Raw genomic sequence first — 17,682 nt, 5'->3', positions numbered from 1 at the left:
CCCTAGAGATTCAGATCAGTACCGTGGCCTGGCCCGGCCGTAGACAGCTGGGGAATTCTGTTGCTGGAATGTGGAACGACGGGCCCTCCGACCTCTTGAAACTCCTTGTTTGTTTTTCCTCTCCTCTCCTGTGACCTTCTCCCCATTCCCAAACTTGAGAGCGAGGAAGGGGCTGGAACTGGGCTCTGCAAAGACCACAGCCCCTGCTAGCTCCCTCCCCCCAGCCCCCCCACCCCCGCCCTTGATGCAACTCTCGTCCCTGGTCCCTGCCTCCGCAGGTGAATGTGGGGCTGCTTGTCGTGAGCATGCTGGGCTTCTGCCTTCCCCTCTACCTCATCTGCTACCGGCGCCAGCTGGAGAGGCAGCTGCAGCAGAAGAGGGAGAACGACAAGCTTTTCCTCAAGCTCAACGGCTCGTCCAACCGGGAGGCTTTTGTGTAGTGCCCACCACCTCGGAACTGTGGCGTCCCGCCCTTGCTTCGGTGACTCAGCGGTGTCCTCCCCACCCCAGAGGACCTCCACGCACCCCTAGGATCCTGTCCTTCACCATATTGGAGTCCTCGCTCCCTCCCAGGGCCCTGGTCCTGCCTCGGAGCTCTGCGGTGGAAGGATGGGAGAGGGCCCGGTCAGGCGCTTCTCCTGCTGGAAGCAGAGGCGCTCTGGACTTCGCTCAGCCACCCTCGAGGGGCCCTGGAGCCTCGGGGCTCCGTGGTGCCTGCAGGAGCAGCCAGGAGGACCCCGGGCAGGCAGGCCCTCTCCCCCCAGTGTGTCGAGATTCCGCCTCTTGCCAAAGCAGAGGAGTCTGCCGTCTACTGCCCACCACCTGCCCCTCGGCTGCATGTCCACCAACCACGCCTGCCGAGGACAAAGGCTTGCACTGTCTGTACCCGCCTCGCCTGGCCCCTCACCTCCTCCCCCGGCCAGTCTGAGCTGCCTGAGGAAGGAAGGACCCGCTTCCTGTTGTTGGTGCTAACTCCTTTGTGATTCCAGCCCCCTGTGGCCTGTCCGTGGCCTGTCCTCCTGTTCGAGGCCTGTGGAGAAGGCCCCCTGGCTTAAAGCCTGGGGAGGGGATGGAGGGCTGGATGGTCACATGTGGCTCAGGAGCTGTGGTCAAGGCCGAGCAGCAGTCCCTTCCCTCCTCCCTGAGGGCCTGAGCCGGGGGCACGTTTCCACTGCCACCCTCTGTCCAGTCTGTGACCTGAAGGGAATTAAAGGGGCACCACACACAAACACACGCGTGCGCGCACACACACGCACACACACAGTTGTTTTCGTGGGGGTGGAAGTGAAGATGTGGCTGACAGACGTGGAGGTCCAGGCCTGGGTGGGAAGGTGGATCTGTGAGAGACCTAGGGGGGTGTGTGCATGTGGGTTGTGCGTACGTGTCCTGTGCATGAGAGATGTGTGTGGGATGGTGGTGGGATGTGGGTGCTGGGTGTCTGCCCTTATCCTCCCAGAGCCACCCCCGAGCCAGCCAGGCCCACAGCAAGCCCAGCGCCCAGGAGCCAGCCCCGCTCAGGGTTGGGAGCTTGTCCCAGGCTGCAGGGCCACAGCGCCCCCTGCTGGCAGACTTTCCAAGGGCCCTGGAGCTGTTTATGTGGGCGAGGCCCCCTTTCCTCTGCCAGGCGGGCCTGGCTTACCAACCCACCCACCTTGACTGCCCTCAGAAATGTGTCCGAGGCTTCCTGGGAGCTCTGAGAGGGGTGGGTTGATTTTTAGGTTACTTGTTTTGGTGGTTTTTTTTTTTTTTTTTTCCTTTTAAGTTTTATCAGACTCCTTTTTATAAAGCAATAAATCCATTTTCCTCCTGGTAGGGGATGCCCCTTCTAGCATATCAGTTAATGACTACATGTACCTGTTTTGAGCTTGAGAAGAAAAGGCAAGACAAGATTTTCTGCCCCAGTCGTACCCAGCGGCTCACCATCTCTCTGGGTGTGACTGCTGTCTCGAGAGGGGCAGTGGGCCAGGAAAAGACCTTCCTCCCCCACCCCACCCCCAAACAAATGGGGCTTGTGCAGACACCTTACAAGTGTGGCCATCCCCTCCTCTGCTGCTTATCCCAGCCAGACAGGCTAATCCTGACCCCCTTTCATCCCTGCTCAGACTTCCTGTCACCAGTCAACCATGCTGAGGGTTCCTCCTAAGTTCAGGACACAGGGTGACCCCAGGAGAGCCGCAGGCTCAAAGAGAGCAGAGGCAGGATATGGCGGAGGAACGGGTGGCAACAGGAAGGGGCAGGGGCAGGCCCAGGCCCGAGCCCCTTGAACACACCTAATCTCCCTAGGCTTCACCCACTCATATTCAAAAGCAAATATTTGTTTTAAACAGGCATTTTTAAAAAAAGAGAGAGCCTGAGATCAACATTTCCCAAAGCATTTCTCAGAATGCTAGTTCTGTGAGATGTTAAGGTTATTCCCTATTTTTAAAACAGCGTTATAGTCAGATTCGGGAAATGTTGAGATAAGGTCAAGTGAGTTCGGCACTGGTGGGCTGTGTGCCTCTCCAGGGGGGTGTGGTGTGTGGCTAAGGAATGGCTTTAACCATCACAGCCGTCCTCCACATGTGGCCCAATGACCACGTGCAGCAGGAGCTCTTGGGGTGCTGGTTAATAACGTAGCCTCTGGGCCTTGCCTCTGACTTAGAGGGAAACTGAAGTCTACACTTTGCTAAACCCCACCTGGTGGTTCTGGTGCGCCCCCCCCCAACATTTGAGACCCACTGACAAAGGAGTGCAGTTTGGGGAAGCGCTGACTAGCAAGGGCCCTTCCACCCTTCCAGCTGGGAGAATATGTTGAGCTTGTACAGATATGGCCTGTGCTGTTCCCAGCAGTGCCCAGCCCAGCCAAAGTGGGAGCTGTGGCCTCTCTTTCCCACCCACCTGCAGGGTGTGTGCACTTTGGGGGAAGAAGCAGGCATTAAGAAACCACAGTTCAGGGTGGGAGATAGTCTAGAGCCAATAGTGCGTGGGGATTAGAGGCATGAAAATGGGAGCAGGATACCAGATGGGTTGGGTACCACAGGTGTCCCCCCACTCCCTTGCCTGTCATTCTGCTCTGCTTGTACAGGGTTGATGGATTACATATTTTCCCAGTACCATCACTGGATCATGCTAACAAGCCAGGAGTTCATACTACCCTCCCTAATTTACAGCTGGAAAAATTGAGGCCCAGGGAGGTGGAGTAACTTGCTCAAGGTGAGAGCCAGGACTCATATATGGTTCTTAAGTCATTGGAGCAGCCAAGGCCCTCTAGATCAGGACATTCCGTTCAGAGCAGCAGCCCCAGGGGCCACCAGGCCTTGCGATCAGGGCGAAACAGCCTGAGGAAGGGAAGCAAACACAGGCGAGGTGTCTGTTTCTTGGAGCCAAGAGCTTCCTTGGAGGGAGTGGGGTGAGCTCTACTTAGTAGAGTCATCTTGGCCCTAGAGGCTGATGGTAACTTGGGGGAGCAAGTCTCTGGTCGCCCCAACCCCTGAGAGGAGTGCCCTGGGGTGGGGAAGGGACCACATGGCCTCGGCCCTCCATCTTCCTCCTCATTCTCCAGGCTTCTGGTGGGAAGGAGCAGGAAGTCGTGCCCAGCCCTGCGGGCTCAGAGTGAGGAGGGGGGCCAGGCCGGCCTCAGGAGTATTGCCCCGAGCCCCACTCCTCTCTAGTCTCCCTGGACTTGAGTCCAGGTGTTCCTTTGTGGTTAGCTTCCTCCAAGCCCTCCTGGCCTCTGCCTGTGGCTCTCGCTACCTGGGCCTGTACTAGGGAAGGTTCCCACCCTCGTAAAGGCCATAGATGGGGCTGCAGGTTGTGAGTTCCTTTCTGTTTCTCTTTTTGTTCCTCTTGTACCCGGTGTCAGCCTGGTGAAAACTTCTCCTCAAGCCCTCCTTGTCCTGGCCCTGGGCAGTGCAGTGTGAGGAGGGCATCCCGCTGCCCTGGGCCCCAAGCACACTGAAAATGGGGAGCCATCCAGTATTGGGGGTACATGTGCAGGACTGTCCCAGACAGCGGCACAAAAAGCCCAGTGGAGTTTTTGATGCACTTGCACATCAGCCTGCATGAATTTAAACAGATACACACCACCGGGGGCAGGGGAGGCTGTGGACACCCTATGGGAACTCTGAGAAGTCTTCTCAGCAGTCAGGCTTCCGGGGCTGTTTAATACGGTGCATTCGCGTGGGCTCTGGGGCAGTAAGGCGCCTTCTCTGTGGGGTTAGGATTAGGAGCCCAGGACCCCCAAAGTGAGGGGATGGGTTTTCCACAGGCTGCAGCGCTCCCCTGGGGTGGGGGTGGGGTCAGGGTGAGCAGGCGGGCTCTGGAAGCCTGTCCCACCCAGGGACTCATGCCAAGCCCTGGGGTGACGACCTGGTGTCAGGAAGGAGGTGCAGCGTCCTCCACGTGGGTGGCCCGCCGCAGAGCAGACCTCTCCCGCCGCTGGCACACAACCACCGCCGGGGCCCTTGGTCTCTGCAGGCAGCATGTCCAGCCCCGAAGTCAGTCTTTCTCAGCCTCCCAGGCAGATCCAAGACCGAACCAGGGCCTCTGGCCGCTCCCAACCCCTCAACCCTTCCCAGAGTGAGACCATCTCCCTGTGCTGAGGAGGCTGTGAGGGAAGGGCAGAGGTTAGAGGCCCCACCACACATACTATCTCGTGACCTGAAGCAAGTCCTGAGCCTCAGTTTCCTCATCTGTAAAATGGCAGTAATACTCTCCCTGGGAGGCTGGGTGGACATGGACGTCAAGCAGTTGCACGTTATTGCACCTTGCACTTAATCAGCACTTAACAAGCGATAGCATTATTTTTATGACCCTGGAGGAGTGCAGAGAGCACCGGGGATGAGGACCACCCACACCCACCCTCCCCCGCCCGTATATCATGACAGACTAGGCAGCTCTGACTGGGACAGCCTTGTGGCCAAGTAAAGGAAGTGAGGTCTGTTTCTGCTGACCCCTACCCCTCTCAGAACCCCCTCTCTAAGCAAAAGCCTTAAGCAGTTGTCCCCTTGTTCACTTTTACGTCTTGCACATTTTGTTAAGAGACTTGGCCAAAGCTTCTCAAGCTAACCTCTAACTGGTGGATATTCGGGCACTCTTGACAGTTTTATGTTGAGGTGGGTGACTCAGAGCACGGCTTGTAGGCAGTACCTCCATGCCACCTCCTTGTGAAACTGCTTGGCCGTGCGTCTGTGTGTGTGCGTGTGTGCACACGTATGTCGAAGTCGGAGGTGTATTCCAGGCACGTCAGGCGTGAATGTGTTTGGAGGAGTGTGTGGGAGCTTGTCTGTGTGCCTGTCTACCTGGACGAAGAGGGAGAGGGTCTCATGTCGCTGAATCCCTTTTGGTGGCTGGAAAGGCCTAGGCAGGCCCCGTCCAAGGACCCAGCCCAGGCTCTCAGAGTGGTGCCTGTAGGGTTAACATGTTCCTGTGTCAACGAGGGTCAGTGCAGTGTCACTGACAGCTCAGGAGCTGACCCTGACTCTTCCTGGCCCTTTGCTGTTTCTAGCACCTGGCTTACTTCCTGGCACACAGTAAGCACTTAATAAATGTCTGCCGAAAATGGCTAAGAACTGCTTCCTCCTCGGCCCCTGTGTCTAAGTCACTCATTCCCTTGCCACTTGTCTCTTGCCTGTCACTTGTCTGAAACGTGCTCCCTGACCCCCACTCTCCCCTAGGTTGCACTCATTGCGGCCCAGCTTTGCTGTTGGGCCAGCTTTCAGCAGAGCTGGGGAAGGGACAGAGGAAGGGCCCTCTTGGGTGGGAAGCCCAAGGCTGCTGGGCGTTCTGGTTCTAAGGTGGGCGCTCATCCTTGCCCCTTTTCTTTTGTCCTAGGTCAGTGGTCATGGGCACACCTGCTCCTCCTATAGGTTTACCACGAAGCTGGCCACTGTCCTGCCAGGCCAGGGCCCTGGGCAGTGGCAGCAGAAAAGAAGAGCCACTGGGCTTCCCCAGAGAAGCCCCAAGGAGATCCCCACGGCCAGGGAGGGGAGAGGATGGCCTGGTTGTCTGAGGCCTGGCTCCTGAGCCTGCTGGGCAGAGGGGGCTTGAGGCCCAGGGGAGGGAGGTGGGTGGCCTCAGGGGCCAGCTGGGGCTGGGTGAGCAGCAGGCCCCCTGCACAGCAGGCAGGGCAGAGGCGCTAGATGGATGTGCATGAGGGCTTCTACTCGTCAGGATTGCGAGCTCAGAAGCCGGGGCTCTGCCACATCCCTTTGCTGTGTCCTTCATTTTCCCACTTTTGATGGAGACACCACGGGGAAATATTTCTCTAATATAAGTAGAGCCACAGCACAAGCTCTGTGATGACACGGGGGCAGCTAGACCTTGAGCTCTCTGCCAGACAAGAGGACTTGGTGGGCACCATGGGGACCTGGAAGCCACAGCCCCATCTAAGGATAGCCTTGACACAGCTGCAACCAATTAAGGCCCTGCGTGAGCGAGCCCGGTGTTGCCTGATCTTCTGATTTTTATAAGAGAAGCTGGGAGTCCCGAGTTTTATATAAAATATCCCTATTTTCAGATGCTGGCTCAAAAAACTTTTTTTTTTAAATATCACAGCTGCTCCAGTAGCTTTTCACCGTGTGCAGGCCAGAGACAGGGAGAGGAGGGTGGAGGTAAAGCACCGCCCCACGGCTGTTTCCTCCAGCCGGGCAGACGCTATGCATGTCTGAACTGCAGCCCCACGCAGGCTGGGACCCTTCTCTTTTGTCTCCCCCAGACCAACCTTTGTCTCCCCCAGCCTGGCGCATAATGAATGCTGTTACGTGAGCAAGTGGTTACGCATTCTAGTCTAGCTTCTAGAGTGACCCCCAGTCCCTGTTTAGGGACAGGGAATCATCAAGGCCAGCACGGGGCAGAGCCAGCCAACCTCAGAGGCCCGAGTCCCTGCCCACGGGCTGCCCGATGCACTCCTCTGGCCAGGGGGACAAGCCAGGCAGCCAGGGTCACACTTTGTCTGCTCTTCTGTCTTGTCTGTCTCCCCACTAGAACGAATGCCCCCTGAGCACTGGTACGTGCACTGCCTCGGTCACCATGATACCTCCAGTGCCTCGAAACGTGCCTGGCATGAAACAGCTGCTCAATAAATATTTGGAGGATGAAACTTAAAAAGAGAGAGAGAGAGAAATAAACCAAAAAGAGGCTGAAACTGACTGAGACAGAGGCTGGGAGAAGAGCATGCTCTCAGCAGCCAGGAAGGGACAGAACAGAAGATGGAAACAGTGAAATGCGGTCTCTCTGAGATACACAGAGATGGGTTACAGGTGTGGCTGTGACGAAGCGGTAACAAGGGCCAGCCAGCCAGGAGCAAGTGCGGGGGTGGTCCAGAACTGTGAGATGCACAGACAGCGAGACAAAGGGGAGAGAGAGAGAGAGAGAGAGAGAGAGAGAGAGAGGGAGAGAGAGTACAAGACAGAACAGAGAGAGCAGGTCATTACCCAGAGCAGATGGCAGTGATGGGGAGAGACAGAGAGAGGGAAACATGGAGGGAGGTGAGACAGGAAGAGAGGTAAAGAGAGACAGAGAAACACAGAGAGATGGAGAGAGGAGAGATAACAAGAGAGATTAAAGAGAGAGAGAGCGAGAGGACAGAGTTACAGAGGAACAGAAAGAGAGAGAGACAGAGGGGGCACAGAGAGAGAACAAAAATAAAGAGACAGGGAGAGACAGAAAGAGATACAGAAAGACTTTTTTTTTTTTTTTGCCAAGTCAACATTTTATTAAAAAACACACAAACACGTACACAATGGTAACAACAGGAAAGGAGCCAAGATCTCCTATTTGGGGACAGGCTGACCACATGGTGCTCCCATAGGCCTCACTTTAAGAAAGAAGGTACCTTCAAGACCAGATTTCCAAGAGAGAGAAATTAAGAGGTGGCTGTGTTTTCACAAGAGGTGAGATAAAGAGAGATCGACAGAAAGAGAAACAGAGATACCAAGAGATGGAGAGGAGAGACAGAAGGGGAGGTAGCTAGAGAGATGGAGAGAAGGTGGGTACAAAGAGGGAGGGAGGGAGAGAGACAAAGAAAGAGAGGCATGCGAGACAGAAAGATCGCTGTGACACTGGAGAGTCACGTCCTTCTTGCCTGTTCAGCCTGGAGCACGTAGAAGTAGCCTCTAGGGGCAGTAGTGTCCATCCCTCCTTCCTCACAGCATCCTTTCCTCCAGAATGATAATACAGAAATGTGCATATCCTGCATGAAGTTGCTTTATGCACATTGCCTCATCTACGATGCCCAGCAATCCCACATGGTAGCCACTACCATCGTCCCCATTTTACAAATGAAGGAGCTGAGGCTCAGAGAGGTTAAGGAACCTGCACAAGGTCACACAGTGGGAAGTGGTAGGGCTGGGACTCCAGGGCATCAGGCACCAGGGGGTCCGTTCCCACAGTGGTACTGTTGACTCACAGTGGGGCACCCTGGAGAGTGCTGTGGGCCCCGCATGTAAAGCCTAACTCACTCTCTCTTTCTTTCTTTCTTCTCTTGCTGCGGAGCACGGGCTCTAGGCGCACAGGCTTCAGTAGTTGTGACTCGTGGGCTCTAGAGCGCAGGCTCAGTAGTTGTGGCGCTCAGGCTTAGTTGCTCCGTGGCATGTGGGATCTTCCCTGACTAGGGCTCGAACCTGTGTCTCCTGCATTGGCAGTCAGATTCTTAACCACTGTGCCACCAGGGAAGCCCCAGGCCTAACTCTTATGCACACCTGAAGCAAAGCTTGCTAGAGTGAGAGATGTAAGAAGCAGAGCAACTGAAAATAAAATGTGAAGGAAAAAAAAATGCAGACTTGTTCAGATACTGATTGTATCTAAAATAAACTACAGAATTACATTTTTTAGACGATTAGGGAAATCTGAACTTGGTATGAGATAATATCAAGAAATTATTAATTTTGTTCAGTATGATCATGGCATTGTGGATTCATAAGAAAATATCCATATTTCTAGAATGCACACGGAAACATGGAGGGCGGAGATGCCACGATGTCTGAGATCTGCTTTAAAATGTTTCAGAAAAGAGATGAAGCAAGTGTGGCAAAATCTCGCTAACAGTTGATTCTGGATGATGAGGAGTGGGGATTCCTTAAGGCCAGATCTTGAACTTGGCACTCAAGTTCCCACACTCCGTCCCGCCTGTGTGTGTGTCCACCACATGAACCACTCATGCTCTGACCAGGGGCTCTACCCTGGTCTCCCCACCCCACAAATTCCGCCCACATAGAACCCTGCCTCTGCACCTTTGCATATGTTCCTTTCCCTCCGAAGATGCCATTTCCCTTGTCTAGCCAAATCTGTCTCAAATCCCCCTTGTCCCCAGATACTTCCTACACCTTTTCAGCCCAGGAGGCCTCTCCTTGGACCCTTTCCAGCACTGTTCCTTGTGTCACACATGGTCACCTTTATGGCCAGCTACCTCGGTCACTAGGTACAGTTTTCTGCAAGTGCAAGGCCTCCTCTCCATGAGCTCCTCCAGATGGAGGCTGTTTCTCAGGTGTTTTAATGATTGTTTTGCTTGTTACTTCCCCCAGTGCCCTGCATGGCCCTCCAAGCTCCCTCATCTCAACTCATTCAGGTCTCTGTCTAAACATGGCCTCTTTTTTTTTTTTTTTAAATATTTATTTGGCTGCACTGGGTCTTAGTTGCGGCATGTGGGACCTAGTTCCCTGAACAGGGATCGAACCCGGGCCCCATGCATTAGGAGTGCAGAGTCTCAGCCACCGGACCACCAGGGAAGTCCCATGGCCTCTTGTTTTTGGCTGAAACTCATGGCTTGTGGGATCTTAATTCCCCCACAAGGGACTGAACCCGGCCCCCAGGCCCCCAGCAGTGAAAGCCTTGAGTCTTTTTTTTTTTTTTTTTTTAATTTATTCATGACTGTGCTGGGTCCTCGCCTCCGCGCGAGGGCCCTCTCCAGCCGCGGCAAGCGGGGACCACTCCTCACCGCGGCGCGCGGGCCCCCCACCACCGCGGCCCCCCCCCCCCCCCCCCCCCCCCCCCGCTGCGGAGCACAGGCTCCAGACGCGCAGGCCCAGCAATCGTGGCTCACGGGCCCAGCCGCTCCGCGGCATGCGGGATCCCCCCAGACCAGGGCCCGAACCCGCGCCCCCCGCACCGGCAGGCAGACCCCCAACCACTGCGCCACCAGGGAAGCCCAGCCTTGAGTCTTAACCACTGGACCGCCAGGGAATTCCCAAAACACGGCCTCTTAGAGTCTTTCTTGACCACCCAGCTAATACCACCCACACTGCCCACAGTCACCCTGTTCAGCCTCTTCATAACATTCACCTCTACTTGAAGTTATTTCTGCATTTGTTTATATTCTGCCTCGCCCCACCGAACAAGGGAAGGACCTTGTTTTTCTTGGTCATCCCTATAACCTGAGAGCCTAGAGGAAGGCCCAGGACAGGGCAAGGAGTTCAATCAATATTTTACGGAGTGAGTGAGTAGATGTAGCTTTCCCAGCTAGACTGCAAGCTCCAGACGGCAGGGTTTGATTACTTCCTGGAGAGAGCCAGCACATGGCAATTGTTAAATAATGATTTACTGTATTGGGACTTCCCTGGTGGCGCAGTGGTTAAGAATCCACCTGCCAATGCAGGGGATACAGGTTCGATCCCTGGTCCAGGAAGATCCCACATGCTGCAGAGCAACTAAGCCCGTGTGCCACAACTACTGAGCCTGTGCTCTAGAGCCCGCGAGCCACAACTGCTGAGCCCTCATGCCACAGCTACTGAAGCCCATGTGCCTAGAGCCCTAGAGCTCCACAACAAGAGAAGCCACTGCAATGAGAAGCCAGCGCACCACAATGAAGAGTAACCCCTGCTCGCCGCACGCAGCAACGAAGAACCAACGCAGCCAAAAAGTAAAATAAATAAATAAATAAAATAAATTAAAAAAAAAAAAGAAAGACATTACACTAAGATAGCAAGGTGAAAATCTCTGCCCCATCCCATGCTAGCTTTGGACTTGAGCAAGTCTCTCTCTCTCTTTTTTTTTTTTTCTTGAGCAAGTCTCTTAAGCTCTGCCTCCGCCTCACCTGTCAATGCGGATAGTAATAATACATTTCTGGTAGAGCTGTTGTAAGGAGTCAAGCCCTTAGAAGAGCACGTGCACGTAAACTTGGCCATTATTAATATTTTTTGACACTACTTCTTCCTAGATCTCAAACCACACCACCGGGGAGGCCCAACCGTACAGGGGCATCTGTTCCGCCTGCAGATGAACAGTCACCCTTAGGACCCTGCGGCACACCTCGGTGTCGGTCCCACCTACTGCCCGGGTCTTGCGCACGCCTGGGACCCACCCTGGACGCGGATGCCAGCGCCGCGGCCCACTTAAGGACGGGAGGGGGCGGGCCCGGGGAGGCTCCGCCTCCGCGCTTAGGTCAGCGCGCAGCGCTGCGCGTGACGCTCTGGTTGCCGCAGAGACGCCCCGCCCCCGCGCGGCGCTGCGGAACTGGAGCTCCGGGCGGCGTCGGCAGCGGTGCGGAAGGCGGCGAGGCAGGGGCGGCAGGAGCCGGCGCGGCGACCGCAGCGACAGCGGCGAGGACAGAGCAGACCACAACGAAGGCGCACAGGCAGCCGGGCCGGGCCACGGGGAGAGCGGCCGCCGGGAAGCGGGCGGGAGGCTGGGTGGGCAGCGGGCAGCCGCCGAGCCGCGAAGCGACATGGTGCTGCTCAAGGAGTAGTGAGTGTCCAGCCGGCCGTGCGGAAGCGAGGAGGGAGGGAGAGTCGAGGATGACGAGCAGGGAGGGTGATGGCCTGGCGGAGGACGGACGGGGCCCGACGGGATGGAGAGCGCTGGATGGGCGGCCCAGCAGGGGCTGAGGGGACAGCGAGGGCCGGATAGGGCCCGAGGTGGGCCGAACGGGGTTAAAGCGGGAGGGACAGCACCTGAGGTGGGGCCCAAGGGGCAGTGAGGGTCGAAGAGGCCTGAGGAGAGGCTGAGGGGACAAAGAGAGCCGGGCAGGCCTGAGATGAGGTCAAGGGGACAGTGAGAGCCAGACAGGGCATGAGGAGGGGCTGAGGGGATCGAGGGTGCTGGATGAGATGTGCGGTGGTCCTAGAGTGGAGGCTAAGGGAGGAAGGGGCCAGCCAGGGCTGCAGGACTGGCTGAGAGGACCCACTGGAGAGGGAGGAGTTGTCTGAGTGGCTGAGGAACGGTCAGACAAGGGCAGAGAGGGCTGGGGAGCCGGGGAGCCAGCCAGAGTGGAGAGGGGTTTGGGGCTGAACAAAATACCAAGGGGCACTGGGAGATCAGATAAGACAGCTTCAAGAATGGAGTTGGGATGATGGGGCTGAGTGTTGAGGGCAACCTGGGGTGTGAGGAGTGGCTGCCTTAGGCATCAGGGGAAGGATTGTGATAAGTAGACACAGGAAAAGGACTAGGGAGCCAGGGTCAGGCTGAGCGACAGGGGAAGGGTATAAGGAGATAGCAGAGGGGACAGATGGTGTGACATGGTGCCCACGTGGTGGGGGCAGAGGACGAGGTATTTGGGAAAAAAGGCTTAGGATGATTGCTTGGGACTTGGAGACACTTGGGTGAGAAGTCCAGAAAATATTGGGCAGGGGCTGAAGTGATATGAGGGAGTTATGGTGATGGAGAGAGCTAGGATGTTACCAGGGAGGAGAACAGTTTGGAAAAAGAGTATGTTTGTGAGTAAATATACATGTTATTGGAGTTGGGGTGCGGGACAGGGCCAGCGTGTCTCTGGGGGATTCTCAGTCTTGGTGCAAAGAGATGGGGAAATTGCTCTGAGGAATTGATATTTTCATAAAGCCATTGACTGAGGGAAAATGGTGAAGAGTGAGGGAGTTTCTGAGTAGTTAATGGGCGGTGGAGATGAGTGACTTCTGGTAGGAGTTGCAGGGAGATGGGCTTGCTCCTGAAATCCATGGGACTGGATGACAGGTGGGGATATTCGGATTGCTAATCTTTCAAATATGAGATGACCCGTTCCTGAAGCTCATGGTTTCAAGTAAACATCTTAGGACTTTTCTTTTTTTCTCTTCAAAGAGGAAAGATTGGGGGTGGGTGGAGAGGAGAGTTTGGATGTGTACGTGCAGAACTTTCAGTGAAACTGTGCTTCCCTGGAGGGGAGGGCAAGTGGGCAGCATTCGGCCAGAAGCCCAGAAAGTCTGGAAGTGGGAGGTGTCTGGGTAGAGAGCAACTGGTGGAATTCACTTGGTAGCCAGGCAGGTGTGCTGAGAGCTGTTTCCATTTTGTCAGTGAAGGGACTTTGCCCCATCCCATCTGGTTTGCTCCTTGGAGGTGTTTAGGACTTTTGGATATAGTGTGGAGCTTTGGATAGCAAAGGGAAGAGACCCAGGTGTCATCCCAGCTTGACACCTCATCTGAAGAGTGTTATTTCAAAGCCCTTCCACCTCTATTTCTTTCTTTTCCTTTTGTTTTTTTTTTTTTGGCCACACTGTGCGGCTTGGGGGTCTTAGTTCCCCGACCAGGGATCACACCAGGGATCGAACCCGTGCCCCCTGCAGTAGAAGCGCGGAGTCTTAACCACTGGACCGCCAGGGAAGTCCCCCCACCTCTATTTCTTGACATCCAATCTGATGCTGATCCAGCCAGCGTACAGAGTTTTGTGTGGTGAGGAGGAAGAATCTTGGGAATCCAACAAGAGGAGGGCATGGTGCACTTTGGATTTTAATCTTGACTGTACAGATGACAGACTTTTCCCATTCTCCTGATTCTTTTTTTCTATTCCCAGTTGAATCCTAGAATCTGTAGAAACCTGTAGGTTTTGTAAAGAAGGTCAGGCAGGGAAAGGAAGGGACCTTCAGAAGAGATCTGAGTGAGTTTTGAAGAGAGGTCCTCCCTTCCCAGTCTTTGTTCTCCTCCCCTTGAAGTCTGCCAGGGAAAGGTCCAAGGTGCCAGGTATGCAGAGCCTGCCTGGCATCCGCATTTCCTTTCTGCCCAACTTGTGCCCTATGTGTGCTCGGGCGTGTGTGTGCATCCCTGGGCGGGGGACCAAGAGGGGGGCATCAGAGACACCTGGCTGTGGCCGCAGCGCTGCAGCTCTGGAGAGTGCAAGTGAAGGTCACACTGAAGTGAGCACCGCTCCGGTCCCAGCCCCTCACTGCCTCTGTGGCCCTGTCCTTTGGAATTGCACCCTATTGCTGCTGAAGTGGTTTTGCTGCCAAGGAGCCAGGGAGAAATGTCCGGGTGTGCAGCTGTCCTGTAGCAGCCTCAGAACATCCTGTCAGGAACTGGCTGATGCCCATCTCTTTTTGGGGGAGACTTACTGCCCGCCCAGGGTCTGAAGTTTGTCCCTGTTGATTTTTCTGACACTTCCTGTAACAGGATTCTCCTTGATTTGATTTCTGCAAATTCTTGGATGTGATTTTTACTGCTGTTCTTGAAGATAAAAGGCTTATTGTTTTCTAGGAAGTTTCTCCTGAGAGTGCAGAAATTGTGGCCTCCAAGTTGGAAGTATTTTTCTGCACTGTTGGCTTTCTCTAATGGGAGGACAGCATTACTGGCAGCATCCAGTAACCTGCAGGATTTACATTATTTGAGTCATTCTGGAGGAAGGGGAGTTAGCAGGCAGTAGAGACTTGGAGCCCATTTTGTTTTTCCTGCTACTTTTCTGCTCTGTGCCTTGCCTTGAGTGTGAAGTTTTTCTCAGATCCCTCTGGGTGTCTTCTTGCTATCTGGGGACCTTTGTGGGACTAGAAACTAGTGAGCACGCTCTTTACCAGCCTGGAGCAAGGATCCCAATTGGCAGGACCACTGCGTAGGAAGGAGAGCATAGCAGCACGTGCTTCACCAAGCATGCAAGATGCGGGAGGCTCCAGGGGGTTCCACCTAGGGTCTGGGAACTGAGAATCTAAGCTTGGGAGCTGACTTGATTCGTAGGAATACAACCAAGCGTTTTTGTCTCAGCTCTCTGACCTCACAGTTCTGAGCTGGGGGTTGGCCGTTGCTCTGCATTACAAATGCAAGCCACCCAGAGAAGGGTCACTGGCCCTCGCACCTCTGCGTGTGGAGTTCTGACCAGTGTGGGACTTTGCTGGCCATGGCTTCTCCATCAGGTGATTGATTGGTGGTACCTCCAACAATTGGTAGTCATTGAAATGGAGAAGGAAAAGAAAGTGATCAGTTGGGGTGTCTTTGGACAGCTTCTGGAGGTCAGCACATAAGTTAGGTGTCCTCTCTTGATGGCTTTGTGGTAGTAGCTTGTGTTGTAATATCTGGCCCCAGAGCAGAGATGGTTGGTGCATGCTCTTAGGGTGATTAATTCTCCAAGGAGCTTGGCCCCTTCCTAGACTTTCACCTTGAGGGCTGTTGTTGGGAGGTTGGGTCCACAGAGAGGTAAATCCCCAGGACCTGCTTCTTTGGGTCTGAATCCTCATCTTGGCTTCGGAGTTTGCAGGGGTGAGTCCTCCTGTGTTAACCTCCTATGTTAACGGAGAGAGGTAGACCCATTGGCGAGTTTTGTTGGGGAAGATATTAGTGGGAGAGAGGGAGAAGAAGACAGCTCCAAATGTGAGTCAGAGGCCTGGGAAGTAGCTGGTGAGGGGACAGGTTTGCACTGAATCACAGCGTTCTAAATGAAGTGCCAGAAGGAACAGAGGGTCGTAGCCTTGAAGCACTCAGGGGGCCATTCTCTGCTGGGTTTTTGACAGTGAGTGTAGTGGCACATGCAACGAAACATTTAATACCATTCTAAGATGATGCTTTGAGAGCAGGTTTCAGAGCCTGAAGATGATACTCTTTTCCCTCTCTTGCAGTCGAGTCATCCTACCTGTGTCTGTAGAAGAGGTAAGTCCTTTTTCTTCTTTTTATTCATAGTTGGATATACTTGCTTGTGACCCTTAGCTCAGTTGGGCTCCTGGCGGCCCACAGTAGTATCTTCTTGTGGTTTTCATGTTTGTTCTAGCATAGAGATAATCAGTACTTGATGTGAATTTTCCTGGTGCAATTTTCAGTTGAAGGAAGGCGCTTATGTATCTGACCAACTATGTGCAACCTGCCTCAAGCTGTTGACCAGCGAGATAACTTTGAATAGACACTAAACCAGCCCCTCTTACCTGCTAGAACTCAGCCTGTTTGGGGACCTATTACTGAGGGGATTAAGTACGTGCATTTCTGGGACCTCTGTGACTCAACAGGGAAGTGTGCCTGGCTCTCTCTGGTTGTGTGACAAACCAGCAGGACTGGAAATCTCTGAGGCCCTCCCTAGCCATACTCCACGTGACTGCTAGGAAGACCGAGGCCCAGAACCCTTCTTTTACGGAGGGCAGGGAATGACAGATGGGCTTGGCTTGCCCTCTGTCCTTTTATGGTTCTTGGGCCTGACGTTCCTGCGTATAGGGATCTGGCAGGATTTGCCACAAGAAGGTTCATAGGCCGTGCTGACTCAGAGTTGGTCTCTGGGACAGCAGAAGACTGTCACAGAGCCTCCCTTGTCCCGCCCTTTCTCTGAACTTCCTTCACTCTCCTCTCCCAGCTCAGCCTTGTTCTTTGCTCCCTTTGGAATCCACAGGCCCCTCAGCTTTCAGTTAAGCTCGACTTTGGGTGAAGCTGCTCAGCCAGTATGGTGCCCTCAGTCGCTTTCTTTCCTGCAGTGTCAGCTCTTGTGATAACTTCCACTCTGTTCCAAATATGAAATGGACCTTCGAAAAATGAGATCAGGCCAACAGAGCCCGCAGCACACTTGAGATGAGACAAATGGCCTCTTGGCGCCCAAAGAGGGTGGGCAGGCATTGGCCCCCTGGACGATTGTCTCTGGTGGCGGGCTGTACATCTGTTAAGAGCTGTGGAGACCTGGGGGAGGGGTCAGGGTGGGCCTCGAACGTGATGTGGGAGTTCTGGGAAAGGAGCATAAGAGAAATGAGACTGGGGAAGCTGGGGGAGGGGATGGCTGGGTAGATGCTGCGATCCCTGGAGGCCCCTGAGATGTACATGGGGCCTGGGAACCACGGGCTTGGGCTGAGAGCTGTTGACTTGGGGGAGCCCTGCTCACCCATCTCCTTTGGGGTCCTTGCTCTCTTTATGAAAAAACAGCAAGTGATGGTTTTCCAAACCAGGAGGCCAAGCAGGAAGGCCCCAGCACGTTACTTGCCCTGAAACTTGGGCGTCCGATGCCTCTCTCTCTGCGGTACAGGAGGATCCCACACCCCAGTGAGGAAGATGTCCCCCGGGAGTTCAGGAGTTCCTCAAGTGGTGTTTAGGGGTGAAGTGGATCTTTTTTACAGGGAGTTTCTTTTTTTAAAAAATAAATTTATTTATTTTATTTATTTATTTTTGGCCGTGTTGGGTCTTCGCTGCTGCCCACGGACTTTCTCTAGTTGCGGTGAGCAGGGGCTACTCTTCGTTGTGGCGCGCGGGCTTCTCATTGCGGTGGCTTCTCTTGTTGCGGAGCACGGGCTCTAGGCGTGCGGGCTTCAGTAGTTGTGGCATGCGGGCTCAGTAGTTGTGGCTCACGGGCTTAGTTGCTCCGTGGCATGTGGGATCTTCCCGGACCAGGGATCGAACCTGTGTCCCCTGCATTGGCAGGCGGATTCTCAACCACTCCGCCACCAGGGAAGCCCCTGCAGGGAGTTTCTTGATGGAATGACAGGTGGGAGTGTCTCTGAGAGGTGTGGCAGACCCAGGAGGGCCAGCACTGTCCGTGGGCACCTCTTGGCTGATTGCTTATGGTGGAGCCAAGAATGGAGGGAAAGGGGAACTCACCTTGAAAGCGTCCACAAT

The 17,682-nt window shown here is 54.6% G+C and overlaps 2 protein-coding genes across 2 annotated transcripts in view; both read left to right on the top strand.

Moving 5' to 3' along the window:
- SLC43A2 (solute carrier family 43 member 2) overlaps window positions 1–5,553 on the top strand; it is a 41,025-nt gene extending 35,472 nt beyond the window's left edge. The window contains 1 exon segment of the mRNA XM_036837305.1: window positions 279–5,553. Within this exon segment, the coding sequence (XP_036693200.1) occupies window positions 279–440 (162 nt within the window). The 3' untranslated portion in view covers window positions 441–5,553.
- Window positions 5,554–11,403: 5,850 nt separating this feature from the next.
- The window catches only part of PITPNA (phosphatidylinositol transfer protein alpha), a 37,449-nt gene continuing 31,170 nt past the window's right edge, over window positions 11,404–17,682 (top strand). The window contains exons 1-2 of the mRNA XM_036835633.1: window positions 11,404–11,658; window positions 15,720–15,750. Of these exons, the coding sequence (XP_036691528.1) occupies window positions 11,639–11,658; window positions 15,720–15,750 (51 nt within the window). The 5' untranslated portion in view covers window positions 11,404–11,638. The remainder of the gene's footprint in view (window positions 11,659–15,719; window positions 15,751–17,682) is intronic.

Source organism: Balaenoptera musculus, chromosome 20 (genome assembly GCF_009873245.2).
Source record: "Balaenoptera musculus isolate JJ_BM4_2016_0621 chromosome 20, mBalMus1.pri.v3, whole genome shotgun sequence".
NCBI classification, from domain to species: Eukaryota; Metazoa; Chordata; class Mammalia; order Artiodactyla; family Balaenopteridae; genus Balaenoptera; species Balaenoptera musculus.
The sequence above is the reverse complement of the archived record's forward strand: the minus strand, read 5'-3'. Positions and strand labels throughout refer to the sequence as shown.